We start from the raw sequence: 18,132 nt of genomic DNA, 5'->3' as shown, positions 1-18,132 counted from the left end.
ACATGGAAATAAAAACAGAAAGTATACCCTTACGCATTCCTCCTACTTGGGGAGGACACACATGAGAACACCCAGACACTCAATCAACAAGGAGAGATAACGGTCTAACATTAACAGGATTTATTAAAACATATTAAAAACATCATAGCAAACCCAACGAAGACACTACCCTACACTAAACTAACCTAAACTAACTAATCTTAACTTACCTCTACAGCTATCTATGCTAATCTAAACTTAACTTAAACATGTAACGTCACACTCTAAACATTGTCCCTCCCATCCCCCTTAAAAAACAAGATACAAATAGGACAACACAATAAGGCTACACATGTACTAACTTAAGACATATACTACAGAAAATATAACATTTTTGTAAGTTTTTTATTTTTATTTTTATAAACATAGTCCCCAACATAACACCCCACCCAACCCCCAAAATAAAAGCTGAACTAAAAGCCACCCCCAACTATACTTACGCTACCCTACACCTAACCTACACTGTTTAACGAACCTAACACTACCCACCTAAAACCCACTAAAAAAGTTTACATTAGTTTTAGAAATGGGGTCTTTGGCTGGCAGTCAGGTTACTCCCTGTCCAAGCAAGGACTCTCATTCTAGTCAGGGTAAAGGAGAATCACCCTTGGTTAATCCCCGCTCACCTCCTTGGTAGCTTGGCACGAGCAGGCAGGCTTAACTTCAGAAGCAATATGTAATCTATTAGTACCAACACACACAGTAACCCAGTGAAAGCACTACAAAATGACACAACACAGGTTTAGAAAAATAGGTAATATTTATCTAAACAAAACAAGACAAATGAATAAGAGTCTTAATCCTTAGAAAAAATTGAGAATGCTGTTATTTCACAAAAGTACCTAGGTAGCATCAAAATAAAGCTGCACGGGCAAGTGTGCATCGAAAAAGGCCAGCGATGCGTCAATTTCTCACTCACAATTGAGACCGTGCATCATTCCTCCTCCAGTCAGGTTGGCATGTGTCATTTCTTTTCTCCCGCAAGAGACTGATGCATCGATCTGGCCAGGCACCTCGGGTCCAGGCAGGCTTTGCATTGATTTTCCACGCCCAGCGATGTTGCGTTGAAAATCCGGTTGCACGGTATCACAAGGTTCTGCTTGGGGTTTGCGTTGTTATCAGCCTCCAATAGCGGGCGTTGAGCATCGTTTCTCCAGCCGCGTTGTGTCAATCTTCCAGCCGCGATGCAGGTGGAGCGATGATTTCAGCTGCAAAGCCGGCGGAGCATCATTTAGAGCTGCGTCACGGAAGGTGCGTCTATGTGTTGATTTTCAGTTCTTGTCTGCCAACTTCACCTTTCAAGGGACCAGGACCTGGATAGGGCACCACTTGGCAGGGCAGGAGTCTTAGCAGAGAGTCCAGATGCTGGCAGGGGAAGTCTTTAATGGCCCTGAGACTTCAACAACAGGAGGCAAGCTCAGTTCAAGCCCTTGGAGATTCTTCTCAAGCAGGAATGCACAACAAAGTCCAGTCTTTGTCTCCTTTCACAGACAGAAGCAGCAACTGAAGGATAGCCAACAAAGCACAGTACCAGGCAGGGGCAGCACTTCTCCTCAGCTCCTCAGCTCTTCTCCTTTGCAGAGGTTCCTCTTGATTCCAGACGTAATATCATTTTCAGGGGTTTTGGGGACTCTTATTATACTCCTTTCTGCCTTTGAAGTAGACCTACTTCAAAGGGAAGTCTCTGTTATTTTCAAGATCCTGCCTTGCCCAGGCCATTTCTAACATGTGTGTGATGTGCAATGAATGCGATGTAGTGAGGCATGTGGCGTAAGTGTTTTTATCTGTACATCTTTGTTCCCCTGTCCATGTATTTTTAGTGTGGTGTGTGTCTTGTTTGTCCTACAAGTTTGGTGTTTTGTCTTGCTTCTGATTGGTGTGGTGGCTTACCTCTGAGTAGATCATTGCCATATTGCCCAACCTGGAACTGAACTTTGATGCTGGAGTGCTAGAATATGTAAGCATCATGAACACTGCCGGGATATTTGGCTAGGATGTTTCTGAAGGGCCCACCGTGGTCCATAATGGCCTGCACATTTATTGAATGGGTGTGTTTGTGGTTCCTGTAGAGATGTTCTGTTGCTGCAGGTGGCACAAGTTGGACATGGGTGCAGTCCATTGCACCCAGCACATGCAGGAACCCAGCAATTAGGTAGAAACCTTGCCTGATCTCCTGCTGCAGTTGCTGGGTGGTAGGGAAGAAGATGTGTTGCGGTCTGAGATGGATGATCGCATGCAGAACCTTCGGTAGGAAATACGAGAAGGATGGCTTGAAGATAGCACCCACTTGTGCACCCGTTGTCTGAAATGATCCTGATGCCAGCATATGGAGGACAGCTAGGAGTTTGGTCATGGGTGGAATAACTGTTGGAGATTCCACCCTTGCAGTGGTGTCTGGCACTATGTGGTGCAGCAGGCGTACAACGGCCTCCCGCTTCAGACAGTAGGTTTTTATACCATCTTGTTCCCTGAGCCCAAGGATGATTGAGGGGTGTCGATATATCCTCTCCCGTCTTCTGTGCTGCCTTTGTGGCTGCTGTGGTGGTGTTGGTGGTGCTGGAGGAACCTGTTGTTGTTGCTGTCTTCTGCAGCGTGTCCAAGCTGGAGCATTAATAGTTTCATTTTGTTCAGGAGGTTGCTCATGCTCCTTCTGTCTTTTCATTAAGTAGTAGTGTTTGGGACTAATTTTAATGCCTGCTCTGACCAAGCGTTAAAACTTTGCTGCAAATCAGGCTTTGCGACAATTTCTGGACTGGTTCCTTTATGTGCGTTCCTTTAGCATCAGGTGTAAATATGGCACGGGAGGCTTAGCGTAATATTTTAGAAGGGGACGCCTACCTTTCATATCATTGTTGCAAAACCATACAAGGTGGGTTGCACTCCCAAAAAATTACGCTAACTCTGAAATTTTGTCACTAGACAGGTCTAGCGACAATATATAAATATGGTGGTAGGTTAGCGCTGCTTTTGTGTCAAAAAAATGACGCAAAGGCGCAACAAACCTTTCTTAAATATGGGCCAAAGTGTATGAACTGTGTGTACTTGTAAGTAAAGTAAGCAGTGTTTCTTAAATTATAAAACAAAGGCCCATTTAAGAAGGCCTAGCACCATTCCAACACCATATTAGCATCATTTGTATGACACTAATGTGGCGTTAGAAGGCCAAAAACACTGCACCACATTTACAAAGTGGTGCAATGCATGCATTGTGCCACTTTGTAACCCTTTGCGCTACATTATGCCTGCACCAGGCAAAATGTATGCAAAGGGGGCGTTCCCCCATTAGGTGGGCCATAAAAATGGAGCAAAGAAATCTAAGAGATTTATTCACGTAATTGTTACCAGGATTTTTAACGCCTACTCAGAGCAGGCCTTAAAAGGAGGCTTCCATTGGTTTCAATGGGCCTCTGGGTGCTTTGCAGGATTAGCGTCAATTTTTTTTGGGCTAATCCTGCAAAGCCTGAACTAGTGTAAAATATTATGACGCTAGTTCCCTAACTACCGCCATGGTGCACTGTATATTAAAATACAATAAGTAAAGGGTATACTTCTCTCATATACATATGAAAAGACTAATTTATTTAACGCAGACAGCCTTAAATGATAAATAAAATATTTTTTATTTCATTATTTTTTAATAAGTAAGTCATCAATAAATATGCAAAAATCATCTAATTCATACAAAATTGTTGATCACAGATTGTACAAACCAAACACTCCCCCCACTCCCACACCTAACATGCAACAAATATTCTAGTATATATAAACAATTACCATATAAGACTAAAAACACATAGAACATACAACAAACATATAGACAAAATACAAACCACGGAAACACAAAAAATCACAAATATCTACATATTGCAGAAAAACCAAATCCAAGATCCTGTCTAAAAACAAGTATACTTCAATCATAATAAAAAAACACAAATCAAAATGTAATTAATCTCCACAGCATTTTAAATACAAAAATCAAACAGAATACATGAATCTGTTATCGTGGTAAGTATCTCAAACAGAATTGACGATTATCTCTATTTGAATTCACACTGATGAGACTTAATCCGGCTCATCTATTGAGAGATATTACTTCATCTGTTTGTTAGTCTTCATTGCTGTCGACGCGCATTTCGGTGGACTTGCGCTTCCGAGAAATGTTCATATTATTAACAGCCACCTTCATCAGGGCATTGAGTCCATTATTGTGCATAGAATCATTCCTTCAAATCTATGTATAAATTAGAAACATATACATTCATCTGTATCCAAACTAATCAATATAAAGGGGGTGCAAAAAACAATGTATAAGCCTGTTGCCATGAGAAAGCACCGGTATCTGTGAGAAAAACAACTTTTAAAGTCACCAAGATAGTGCCATCAAGTTCCAAACACAAACAACCACAAAATAAAAGAAAGTTAAATTAAGAGCTCTATGTAGCATTAATGATAGAAAGATTAGAGCTCATATCGTCATACCAAACAAAATATGCTTGCCAAATAGTAAAGAGAGCAAAAAGATGTCTTACACACAAATAAAGTACACGCCATAACTCGCCTCGTGGCACCACAATATTGAATACTGAAGACCCATGCAGCGCCTGTGCAAGAAAAAGAATTACACACAAAAATATGTATGTTCTTACCGTCTCTAAGCAAACAGACAAACTAACAACAGGTAAAGTGAACCATAGGCCACGACTGCTGGAACGATAAAAGAAAAAGCCGTCACAAATGAACCGAGAGAAAAATACACTCAATATTATGAAGCGCCCAGCATATCCACAGAGAAACGCTCGGGATATTGTTACTGATATGGAAGCTTACCTGAAATGATGAAAAATGAAAAATCGTCCAGTATGCGAAGGAGGCAGGCAATGTAATTACTTCCATGCCGCGGTGTGTAAAGATGCGTATTTAAAAACCCGGTACTAATCCCCGGCAAATGAAAAACTATAAACATCAATAAGAGGTGTACATTACAGGGCATAAACGGCCTCAGGGTGGCGGCCATCTTGAAATGGCGCAGGCGCTTAAAGACACGATGTTAAAAACATCCCGATCTACAAAGAAAATTTCGAAAGAACTTTCAACACAGAAAATAGAACAAAAATTAAAAAAAATAAAAAATAAAGGGATTCTCACCCTACAATAACAACTCCTTTTGGAAGCTTCCATATCTGTGTGCGTCCAAATAGTAAGTATCAAAATAAACAAAATAAATAATAGAACCAGGCACATAATGGGAATAGAAAAGGTCAAAAACCTTCAAGTCAGACAGCTACTCAAAAACAGAGCTCAATAAGGAACAGCAAGACCATCACCAACAGAGTCAAAAGGCATTATGCCAAGGAATATCCTCATTAAGGCCCTTCTTAAAAGCATCTAGAAAAAAGATCCAAAAGACCTCCTTTTTCTTTCTTTTGGAATCTGTGTCGTCTCTCAAGGAAATATTTTCCAAAATGGTCCATCTGATATCATCCTCATTGTGGTTCAAGGCCACCCAATGGGAGACTAAAGGGGCATTGGATCTCCTAGTTTTAATGGAGGATTTATGTTCAGATAACCTAAACCTGAACTCTCTAGATGTCTAGCCCACATATCCAAGATTACATGGACACAAGATAAGGTAGATCAAATTTTTTGTTCCACAATTCGGCATAGTGGTCAGGGAGATTAATTTTCCATTATATGTGACATTCTGTGTAACTATAGCTGTTTCGCAGGCGTGGCAATTGCCACATTTGAAATTGCCTCTGATGGGATCCAATCCAACAATGGATCTTTGCACTAAAACTGGTGTGTTGTTAACTACAGATTTAACCAAAATATTTCGCACATTTTTATTCCTCTTAAACGCAAACAGTGGCTTCTCTAGATGTACAGAGTCTTCATTCGTATTCAAAATATGCCACTCAGAATTGATGATTTTTCTGATCCTGTCATTAAGAGTAGAGTGATGAATTACACAAGCCAACCTGTCATTGCGGGTATGTTTCTTACCCTGAATCTCACGATTATAGTACTTTGCTCTTTTAAGCGAGTCCTTTATACCTAGATAGGATAACCTCTCTGTTTTAATTTATCTGAGAGGATATCAGCATGCTTGATAAACTCCTTCATCTCTGTACAATTCCTTCTCAACTTGAAGAAACTGGGAGAAAGGAATAGCTTGTCTTTGACTTTTAGGATGGAAACTCTCAAAGTGCAAAAGGGTAATTCTAGCTGTTGGTTTGGTAAACAGTGACATAGTAAGATGTCCATCTAGATGTTTAATATAGACATCTAAGAACTTGAGATTATCATCACACAAATTCAACCACAAAAAGAACTTGTGAAGTTCTTGTTCCTCTCCTTTCCAAATGAAAAAAACATTGTCTATATATCTACACCAAAGGTGTATGTTTTCAAAAAATGGAGCAACCTCATTGTAAATGTGTTTTACCTCAAAAGCTCCAACGTATAGATTAGCTACGCTTGGAGCACAGGCAGCGCCCATACTAACGCCCGTAGTTTGTTGGTAAATGGTTCAGTTAAACTCAAAATAATTGTTAAACAAAATATTTTGAGGCATTTCAAAATGAATGCGTGTAAAGGATCCGCACCCAAATCTAACAAATAAGACTCAACACAATCCAATGCTTGTTGTTGGGGAATGTTGGTATAGAGAGCCTCTAAATCCATGGTAACTAATATTTTAAGTTTTGGATCGTAGTCAAGACCCTCTAATTTAGAAATGAAACGTCCCGTATCTCGGACGTAGGTAGGGTGCTGTATGACTAACGGTTTCAAGAAAGTCTCAACATATTGAGACAATGGTTCGATGGCGGAACCAATAGTAGAAACAATAGGGCGTAAAGGAGGATCTTTCGAGTTCTTGTGTACTTTAGGGAGTCCATATATTACAGGAAATCTAGTATGTTTAGGTGTGAGCAATTCAAACTCTTTCTGACAGATCAGCCCTTCCTCTAAAGCAATACTGCTTATATCCATAATCTGTCTTTTGATCCAAGCTTCTGGATTGCCCGAGATGACTCTGTAAAATTCAGAACATTGAAGCATGTTTGACATTTTCTCTATATACTATGTAGTGTCTTATACTGCAATGCCCCCACCTTTGTTGCAAGGTTTTATTGTGATCAAATTATTACCTTTTAAATTGCATAAAGCAGTACATTCCTTTTTTATTAAGATTAGACTTAGGTTTGGGAATATGTTTCAACATCACCTCAAGTTTCTGTATGACTGCTTTTTCAAAAATGGCTACCTCTGGGCCTAGGAGTTCTAGACCTGGGGTGAATGATGATGGAGGTTTCAAACCTGTATATTAAATACGGCGCACACATGGTGGAGTTAGGGAGACGCTAAGGGGCACAAGAAAAGTGGCGCTGCACTAGGTGCAGTACCACTTTTCATAAATCTGGGGCAAAGAATGTAATATTACAAGCTGGACTGCACTGTTATTATGAATCTCATTGTCCATATAGTTTTAGCCCTATGAATTATTTGAGTGGTGGTATTGCTATTTGTAGAGTGAAAAGTCATGGTAACTGTTAGCAAAGGTGTCTAACCTAATGTTTTAATTTAACAATTTACATTATAAAGTTTTAGGAAATGAGGTTTGATGGCATGTCAGATTTATTTGTGAAAAAAGTGCACTGGGTAAAGGTGTGACATTTTTGAGAAGAAAGGAATAAAACATTACTGGTGCATTAGATATAAATATGTGATTGTGATTGTGTTTGAAAAATGTAGACAGATTTAGAAAATATACTGATGCAATACTGTTATCAATTATTGACCAGTTAGTAACTTTTATTGTTTTGGTTACTTTGTATTTTATTAGGAGGAAAGTGAAAACTTCTCTCTGAGGAAATAACTGTCTGCTTACAACATAAGCAGCAAAGAAGAGCCTTGTTTAACAATCAGGATTATTGTGTTGTTCAGCAATACTACGTCTTAAGGCACATTATATTCAGATTGGAAAGATATGGTGGTGCCTGTACAGTTGATTAGTTCAGCAGCACAAGCTAACTCTGTACGAGCTAGGCTTTGTGAATTGTAATTTATCAATATGGTGCTTTGCTGAGACTTTATTGGCACTTAACCTCCCATCACATACCAGGAAACTGAAAAGTCTTTGGCAGGCTAAGGTAGCTAAAAGAATAGAGAAGAAGTGCTACCAAGGTCAAAATCCAGTAGGCAAGTAAAGCAAAAAGGTGTGTGTGAATAGCAGTCACTTATGTGTGTTAGATAAAAGTCTAAAGTTACTTTGGATTATTTTCATTGATACTTATCATAACTTTGAAGTTTATTATAATATTGCAATATTCAGTAAAACTGACAGTTCCTTATTTGGGGTCTGTGAATATGCTACTACATGCGTATGTATGTCAATGGTTCCATGCACATCTTTTCTCGTGCGGAGACTTGTTACTGGAGAACCAAATTAGTTTGCTATGCATCTATGGTTACTTGTCATGCAACAGTGAGCTGTTCATACAGAGATTAGTCATTGTGCATGCTGTAGTATTGGGAACTCTGATAGAAGAGAGAGGTCTTGGCACAGAGGGCAGTGCATCTTTACACCCTACTACATAGTGCTATCAGCTGATGCGCACACCCTATTATATATGTGTGCTGCCATTGGGAGGCATCTGAGACAGAGGTGAGTATGTCTTCACAATCAAAAAGGGCACCAGTGGTCCAATACACAGTTCTCAAGAGAGAAGATACTCCATTTTAAACTCTACTATGGATATTCATCAGTATGAAGAGAGGTATGTAGAGAGAAAACAGTTTCAGCCTACGGCCTACATTGCACATATGTTACTCTGGAGAGATGCCGCACCTGAGAAAGCAGTGTTCTTTCATATCATAGTCTCTATAGTTGTTATGCAAGACAGACGTCTGAGCTTAAAGGTAATTTCAACTCCATACTTTATTTGTACATCTGCTATACTGGGGAGAGCTGTCACCAGAGAGGTAAGCCACTTTCTACACCCTAATTTGTACACTCATCATCCAAGAGACAGGTCACGGGAGAGAGGCCAATCTTTCCCCACACTATACTACAGAGTTATCATGCAAGAGAATTGTGTCAAGAAGCAGTGTAGCTTTTCCCCACTGCCTACTATGTATATGTGTGAGCATTAGAGAAGGTATGAGTAGAGATATACATTTTTCTCAAACCCTATTACAGACACCTCTCGCCCTGGTAAGATGTGTTAGCAGACAGGTCACACCCTTGCCAGACAGCACTGCTTATCACTGTTATTCCAAAGAGAGGTGTAAACACAGAGACCGCTGCTTTCCTACACTGTACTCTACATCCATGTTGTGTCACGACTCATGTGCTGCTTACGCCTGGAATCCGCAGATCGAGTTGCGTGGGTCTTGAATGTTCGGCTTTGGCCCAGAAAGGGGCGACTCTTTCTGGTAGCCACGGTGCTGTAGGCAATGGAAACGCCAAGAACAGACCGTGCTCTTCAGAAATAGCGCCAGAGGGAAAAAAAACCTGGAAAGGGGAAAAAACCTCCAAACAGACAGATTCCTGAAACAGGAACAAAAGAACAGGAATCAACAGAGGCAAAATATAAGTAATACACAGAATTGACGAGATCCAGAACCGATAGGCTAAGAATCAGGAGCGAAGACACCATCAAAACAGAAAGTGTTGCAGCGCAAGGAAAGAAAGAAAACACATCCCTTAAATACCACTAAACAGGAAACGACCAACAGGAAGTTAAAGGACACCATCTTAGATAGGGAAAAGTACATAGAATAGAATAGACTAGGTACCATAGAGAATAGGGAACAAGGAATGCTGGGAAGAAAAAGGTAACATGGGAAAGGGGAAAAAACATAAAGGAAGGTACAACCAGATGTCCCAGAAAAAGAAGAAATGAACAGAAAAGGAAAGAACAGGTAAGAGGGGTCAGGGGGCACGAAAAACGCGGTGCACATAAACAGAGCGAAGCCCGATGCCCAATCTGGGGCCTCGCAAGGTACACAGCAGACTGGGGGCGCGCCGCATCCTGTAGACGCGTTGTGCGGCCCGAGCCGAATGTTCGGCTCGCGCTGCAGTACGCGGCGTGACATGTTGTCCTGGAGATAAGTGTTAGTGGAGAAGACAATGTTTCACTTCATACTACTGTAAATGTCTGTCATGCTGGTGAGAGCTGTGAGTGGACATGGAAATCCATTCCCACACATTAATCTATATGGTTATTTCCCTAGGGAGAGGTATCAGTGGGGAGGCTAGTACTTGTTATGCCTACTATAGTATAGTGAGGTCTTACATGTTGGAAAATATAATGTAGCTCCGAAAAGCGATTTTTTAATTAACAATTTTGAACAACTATATTTTTTTGTTTTTTACATTTTTAACTTTATTTGTATTTGTTAAACAAGGGTACAACAAAAACAAGAAACTGGGACCAAAAAAAACCCCACAACAGCTCCTTCAAACAAAGAGCAGAAAAGAAAACAGAAAAACCTTTAAAAAAACTACTGCGGGCATTTATGATCTTGGACAAGCTTGTCCTGTACAGCGCTGCTTGTCTCAGAAGGAAACATAATCTGCTTGCATAAGCGGCAAAAAAGATCTTTGTTGAAATAAGCAGGGTTGTTATCTGCTTGAGCGATGAGTACCTGGGCAGGAACAGTGTTACCAGATTGAAAAGGTGTGTACGCCCCTCAGTCTGAGCAAGACACTGAGGCGGTCATTCTGACCCTGGCGGTCAAAGACCGCCAGGGCGGAGGACCGCGGGAGCACCGCCGACAGGCCGGCGGTACTCCAATGGGGATTCCGACCGCGGCGGTAAAGCCGCGGTCGGACCGGCACCACTGGCGGGCTCCCGCCAGTGTACCGCCGCCCCATTGAATCCTCCAAGGCGGCGCAGCTTGCTGCGCCGCCGAGGGGATTCCGACCCCCCCTACCGCCATCCAGATCCCGGCGGTCCGACCGCCGGGATCCGGATGGCGGTAGGGGGGGTCGCGGGGCCCCTGGGGGCCCCTGCAGTGCCCATGCCACTGGCATGGGCATTGCAGGGGCCCCCGTAAGAGGGCCCCTAAATGTATTTCACTGTCTGCTGCGCAGACAGTGAAATACGCGACGGGTGCAACTGCACCCGTCGCACAGCTTACACTCCGCCGGCTCGATTCCGAGCCGGCTTCATCGTGGAAGCCTCTTTCCCGCTGGGCTGGCGGGCGGTCGCCAGAATTACCGCCGCGGTCTTTCGACCGCGGAACGGTAACCTGACGGCGGGACTTTGGCGGGCGGCCTCCGCCGCCCGCCAAGGTCAGAATGAGGGCCTGAGTGTGCACAGTCCTCAAATGTATTCACATCCCTGTGGCACTCATGCTTATTGCTTGTTTCTGCTGCTCCTGCTGGACTCCATTTTACATTTACATATTTAGCAAACACGTTTTTCCCACCAGGCTTCATTTAAAAAAATTACCACACCAATTACATCTTGGATGGCGGAGGTGGTTAAGTTGTAGGAACAGCATTATTCATCTGAATCTGAGGATGATATTTTGGTGACAGAAAACTAAATAAAGCAACAAGGAAGGAATCCTTCTTTTCTAAATAGAAACATCCATCTGAACCAACCGTAATCCTTCCTTGGGATGTCTTTCCTCTCCAGGGAATCTCACAGATGTCTCAAGAGAGGCTCACGGATCGTAAAAACAGGGAACTTTCTTATATCTCAAATGCAGCAATACATCAACTGTTTTTCTACTTTAAGCAGCACTTCTTATGGCATATTTTCTTCAAAACTGCAAAAATACAATGTTATGAACTCAATTCCAAATGTACGATCTTGCAAGTGGGTCACAAGTGCCGAACAGGAAGTACAGCCCCTTGCAGTCTATGCAGTGGATTGTGTGTTCGTCTCTCACGATCATCTGGCGAGAGACATAAGTTTGCAAGCAAAATAATTAATAAAATACACATATTTCAATGACTTTATTATTAAAGATTAACATTCAATAATAATTGACCACATGAAAAAGATCTCTGTAAAACAGTTTAGAACTAAAATTATAAGCGCTACGGTCTTGCGAGACTCCTGTGAGCCACAGCTAGCCTCCCGCAAGAGTGATCACACGTGTTAAAAATTGATGACCCTAGAGAAAACACATTTGCCCACATTTACAAGCAGCCTGTACCACTGATGTGTCAAGTTTAGTGACACGCTGGTGGCGCAGGCTGCTGACCCACATCTACAAAACCACGCAAGGCCACTCTGCGTGTCTTTTCATGGCCTTGTAGATATGGAGTGAGGCAATGCAGTGCAAGTTGCTGTGTTGCCTTACTTTGCGTCCGGGAGGTGTTTCCATGGGTTTTGTGTGGGTGTTCCCACGCAACCATAATGGATTTTGATGCATTCCCAGATTTACAAGGTTTTCCTTTCTATGTGTGTTGCATTCTGCAGCACACATATAAGTTGGAACACACTTCCATTGATTGTTTTTGTGCAGGAAGGTGTCCCTTCCTGCACAAAAACAACCATCCCCACAATGCACTGGCACATGGCACCAATTTCTGCACCAGTGCAGAGAGAGAGGACAGAAATACCTTGTAGAAATACCTTGTAGATACGGAGCATTTCTGCCCTTTCCCAGTGGTGCACAGTGGTGCAGCAAGACACTTGCTACCCGCCCTGCGCCACAGGGCCTTGTAAATATGGCCCATGGCTTGCAGTATAGGAAGAACTGATCAGTGTCTTTTCGAAAAAAAAATGGAAGTTTATGTAAAAATATATACAAGGTCAATAAAAAAACTACACTGGGAATATTTCTCATTATGTGAGGCATAAAAGCTAAGAAGATGAACATTCTCAGTGCAAACATTGTGGAGTAGTTAGTTTGCATGTATTTATTTATTTTATTTAAAAAAAAATAAAAAAATCACAAAAAAACAAAGGTTTAGTGTTATAAGGTGTGATAAAAGTTTTTGGGAAATAAAAAAGTCTTTGAAATTCACTGACAAAAACACTATTGTTAGGTGAATTTCTCAGTGACAATGTTAATGTTTTGAACTAAATAAAAAACAGAAATTTACTGGTTATAGTTAGCAGCGCTAACTGTAACTTGCGTCCCCGCCATGCACTGCTAATGACCTCACAGATGACATCATTCATGACATCACTAATGACTTCTGAAATTACATCATTGATGATATCACTGGTGACATCAAAAGTGACATCTCCAATTGCGTCATTGATGACATCACTGAGGACAATTAGGCCCTCATTACACCACCAGGGCTGTTTTGGAGTTTGTACCGCCAACAGACTGGCGGTACAAATTCGGGCATTACGACTGCGGCGCTTCCGCCGCGGTCGCACAGCCGGGACCGGCCGTTTCCCGCCACTTTTGTCCCGGCGGTTGTAATCCCCCAGGGCAGCGCTGCTTGCAGCGCTGCCCAGGGGATTACGAGTCCCCCTCCCGCCAGGAACCGCGGTAGGAACCGCCATGAAAAGGCTGGTGGAAAGGGGAGTCAGACAGTGAAAAGCGTCTGCACCCGTCACACAGCCGCAACACCGCCGGCTCCATTTGGAGCCGGCTCCCATGTTGCGGCCGAGATCCCCGCTGGGCCGGCGAGCGGAAACCAGGTTCCCGCCTGCCGGCCCAGCAGGGATCTCCAAATGGCCTCTGCGGGAGTGCGCCCGCATTGGCGGCCGCCCAGCGGTTTCAACTTGACGGACGGCGCTTGCCGCCCGCCAATGCTGCAATGAGGGCCTTATTAGTGTACTAGTTTGTTTTACAGTTTACATAGTGGCAGATGACTACAATAGTTTTTTCCTACCTAATCTTGTACAGCCTAGGTCCACCTAATGGTTGTAAGTGTGTGCAAATCAGATGGCCACCTACTGCACCATAGTAATGTAGTGGTATTGAACACTCTATAAGTCTTTACATTGAAGAGTAACTCTGAGTGCAAGTAACAGATGAGTTGTATTCATTATGGTCCACACAATGTTTTGATTCTGCAGAAAAGGTTTCCAACAGGAGAAACACCCTACGTAGTAGATTCTTACTTTTGTAGGCATCCTTGAGTTATTAGAGAGAATTGTGTCAAGATAATAATTCATACTTAACATAGAAGAGTGTGTGCATCAGATACTAATCTATGTACATATGTTTGCCTGTTTTGCTTTGGCAATTGGCCAATCTATAAAGTATACAATATACAGTATTACGATTGCAGGTAGTATGATCTTTACCACCTTTAGATCTTGTTTTTTAACAAGTAGTGTCTTTTTGCAACTGTTGCATGTTCTTAGTAGATTCTTTTGAAAACTCTGTGGTGTGTTACTCATGAGAATTTCACTGTTTGGAAACAGTATGGTATAGAATCAATTCTGTTCATGGAGTAAACACTGCTTACAGTACTCAGTTCTCTACTGATATTTCTTAATGTAGGTTTAGGGTGTGTCTTAGGTTTGACACAGATAAAAGTTGTTCCTATTAGGGCACTTGTTTTGGAATTGTCATTCACTATTTTAGCTTTCTTTGAACAGTTGTTTAGGAATTGAACAACTTTTACAATGAAGGTTTCCCATACATCTGTGGTTGATTTATAATGTGAGCTATGCTTTGTGTAAAGTGTGTGGTTTATGGTCAATGTTACACACAATGCTTGCTATCAACATCTAAGGGAATTGTTCCTATGTTTGTGTAAATGATGCCTGATCTTGTCCCCTTGTCCTTAGCTATTTTATACTTACTCCTTCAGACCTGTAATGCTATATTAATTTATACACCTGTATGCAGAAAGCAAAGTTTGGTGATGACATCAGTGATGTCATCAATGATGTCATTTGCGATGTCATAAGTGATGTAATCAGTGATGTAACTTGAGATGGCATCAATAATGTCATATATGATGTCATAGAACATGTCATGAGCACTGTTCCCTCTAATTGTTTCCACTGTGTGCGGCAGTGTGAGGTCTCTGTGCGCTACAGCCAAGGATTCGTGCACCAAGAAATTGACCATTCACGCAAGCGCAGCGCATAACTACCAAGATCTTTGGCATTAGCCTCTCCATACCACTAAAGCGAAAAAGGGATATTTGTATAAACATTGCTCCATGCAATAGGGCATTAAGGCAGTTTTGTGACCTGGTTGCACACCCCAAGGATATGACCTGTTAAGTGCCACCTACACCCCAGTTAGAGAAAACAGAAATCAGGAGGTTGAACCATTATGAAACTTTAATGAATACTCTCAGAGTGCTGCAGAGGGCCCTGCAGATCAAATACAGCCAGTTGTACAATTAGTTAACATTTACAATTTGATGAACACACTGCTGATAAATGCCATAAAGCCCCTGCCAAGATACAGGCTGAGAAATGTTCCTACCCCACCCACACATGGACTGTAGAAGGAGCTGCATTAGAGTTTAGACAAGTCAGGTGCCAACATTAGATGTGTGACATGTTCGTTTTTCTTGCCGGTCCTTGCCATTTTTCCAGTAAACTCGGTCTAAGTCAACTTTCCCATTTGAGAGGTAAGCCTTTGTCCTCATAAGCATATCTAGGTGACTCTCCTCCAGTCTGTTTCTTAATTTGGACTTGATTGAGTTCATGAGGCTCGTTCACAGTCTGCACTTGAAGCCCAGAAAGTTGCACAGACATCAACAAGTTGAGATACAACACTATACTGTGCAGCATTCCGCAGAGTGAAATTTACCATGTCTTGAAAGGACAATCCGTTTTTTATATGCGCTGCCACCACATATTTATAATCTCTGTACGAACAACATCATCAGCGGTGTCACAATCACCCAGGACCTATACCTTCTGATACTTTTCAACAAGTCTTTGTACATTCTCAGTCCCAAAATCAAACTGTGATTGTGTTGTTACTGTATGGAAATCAAAGATTGTCCATTCCTTCAATTCATCTTCTGGGAACCTTCTTTCCATGTGCTCACAAAGACGTTTAATGAAAGATAACATCGGCTCACTATCATACTCTCAGTCCTCTCTGCACAAAGCCATCAGATCTCTTACTGTGTTGCTCCAAAATACATTGTCGCCCAAGTACTGTTCCTTTATTTGGGTAATTTTTGCTCTTGCATACTGCACAGCTTCAATGGTGGTCAAAGAGCTTTTCTGAAACAACTTGCAGAGAGATGCAAGTTCACCCAGAATGTCATTTAGTGCTGCAATGGAAATGTGGCAGTGTAAGTCAGATAGTTTTTTGTAGCAATATTTAGCAATGGGGTCATTCTCCTCAACACTTTCATGATCAAAGTATTTTAGAGCAACCTCATAATTACGCAACAGTGCACCAACAGCAATATGCCTTGAAAGCCACTGCACCTCTTTGAGTGGCCGAAAGCAGACCGCTTCACATTCAGTGACCAAAGCAATTTCATCCAGCTTGGACTTCCTTAAAGGTGAGCGGGAGAACACAGTGTAGACAGTCCTCAGTAATGTTTCCATTTCCCTGATCATCTGCACTTTTTTCCAGGCATCATCAACTCCCAAATCTTCTCTGTGTGCAACACAGTGCTGCTCAACTAGATGGGGAATGGATTGTTTGAGGTGGGTAGCAACACCATTGTTCTTTCCCAGCATCAGTGATGCACCATCCGATCTGAACATGACCATTTTTATAAGATCCAGTTTATTGGCAGTGTAGAAGTCTTTTACAGCTGTAGTGATAGCCTCCGCATTGCATGCACTCAGAGTTACAATTCCCCAAAACACTGTTTTGTGCTCTGTTGATGTTACAGATCGGAACTTGAAGCAGAGGATGAACATTTTTGTAACTGAAATATCTGTCCATTCATTAATTATCAATGAGTGATACCGAACACCGCAAAACTCTGCCATTAAGTCAGAGCGTATCACGCTGTTGATGGCCTCCAAAAACTCAAAGGCATAGTTCTTGCTCCTCCAGTTGTCTGGTATCTTCACATGCAATGCGACGTGGTCATGGATGTCTTGAACAGATAACATTGACGTGTTCATTTTGACTGCTAGCAACACCTTGTTGAGGAGACTCTTTATCTCCTCAGGTAGGGATCTTTGCCGTTCAATCACTTCTAGTCTGTTTGCTCTGTCACTGGCGATTTCCATTAAAATGGTGCACACTCCAAAACCCAGCCTGGCAGCAGCACTTTTATTTCTCAGTCACCAAAGCAGATTCATGAACTTTGCTACATAGATGGCATTTCAAGTAGTCCAGTTTCCAGCCATCACTCCATTTCTTCCCAGTAGAAAAGTCCCCTTCGATCTTTGCTTCTGCACATACTTTGCAAATCAACCCTACTTCTGGATTGTATAGAAATAGCTCTCCCAGTTGAACGCAAACCTTGCTCCGGGACTTCTATGTCTCAGTCTCCACAATTTCTTTCAGCCATTCTTCTTTAAACACAAGACAGCATTTCTTCCTTTGCGGAGAAGTACTGCTCTCTGCAGAAGTCACAGCTTTGCGCTTGAACATTTTGGTGGCAATCAGCCTAGCCTACTGTGCCACAAAGCCTACAAAAAAAGAGGGACATTATTTAAAGTGAGAAACATTATTTAAAGTTGTTTTTTATGCTATAGAATGCAATCTACCAGACAAGACTGAGCTATCTCTTGCAAAATGTAGCGAGTAATTACCTGGGCCTTTCTGTTTGATCTCACACCTGCCTGTAGATCTAATACTGTCTAAGAGGTCTGCAACAGAAGAAAATAAATGGTAACAGCACACACTTGTGTTCCAGTGTTTCAGATGTACTACAAGGAAAAACATATAAATAATTACCTGGTCTTTCTGCTTGTAGTCACGTCTGCCTTTTCTAACTAATGTTAGTACTGTCTAAGAAGCCTGCAAAAGAACAAAAAAAGGGTTGAAGAATGTTGTCATTTTATAATGTACTAGGCGCATCACAAGTGAAATCTACCAAAGAATTACCTTGTCTTTCTGCTTCTACTCACATGTGCCTTTTTGTAATATATGAGTAGTGCTGTCAGAGATGCCTGCAACAGAAGAAAAGGTGGGTAAGGTTGTTAAAGTAGTTTGTCACATTCCACTGCACTAGGTGCACCACAATGAAAATCTGCTACATTATTACCTTGT

General features: G+C 41.9%; 1 protein-coding gene across 1 annotated transcript; it reads right to left on the bottom strand.

Annotated features, from left to right (window-relative positions):
• Nucleotides 1-15,335: 15,335 nt before the first annotated feature.
• Nucleotides 15,336-17,732, bottom strand: LOC138297258 (E3 SUMO-protein ligase KIAA1586-like). The gene is made up of 2 exons (XM_069236718.1): nucleotides 17,673-17,732; nucleotides 15,336-17,549 (listed from the first exon to the last, which is right to left on the bottom strand). The coding sequence occupies exon 2, from the start codon at nucleotides 17,142-17,144 to the stop codon at nucleotides 16,035-16,037; it is 1,110 nt and encodes a 369-aa protein (XP_069092819.1). The 5' UTR covers nucleotides 17,145-17,549; nucleotides 17,673-17,732; the 3' UTR covers nucleotides 15,336-16,034.
• Nucleotides 17,733-18,132: the final 400 nt, after the last annotated feature.

This window comes from Pleurodeles waltl, chromosome 5 (genome assembly GCF_031143425.1).
Source record: "Pleurodeles waltl isolate 20211129_DDA chromosome 5, aPleWal1.hap1.20221129, whole genome shotgun sequence".
Classification (NCBI taxonomy): domain Eukaryota; kingdom Metazoa; phylum Chordata; class Amphibia; order Caudata; family Salamandridae; genus Pleurodeles; species Pleurodeles waltl.
This window is presented reverse-complemented; position numbering and strand designations above follow the sequence as displayed.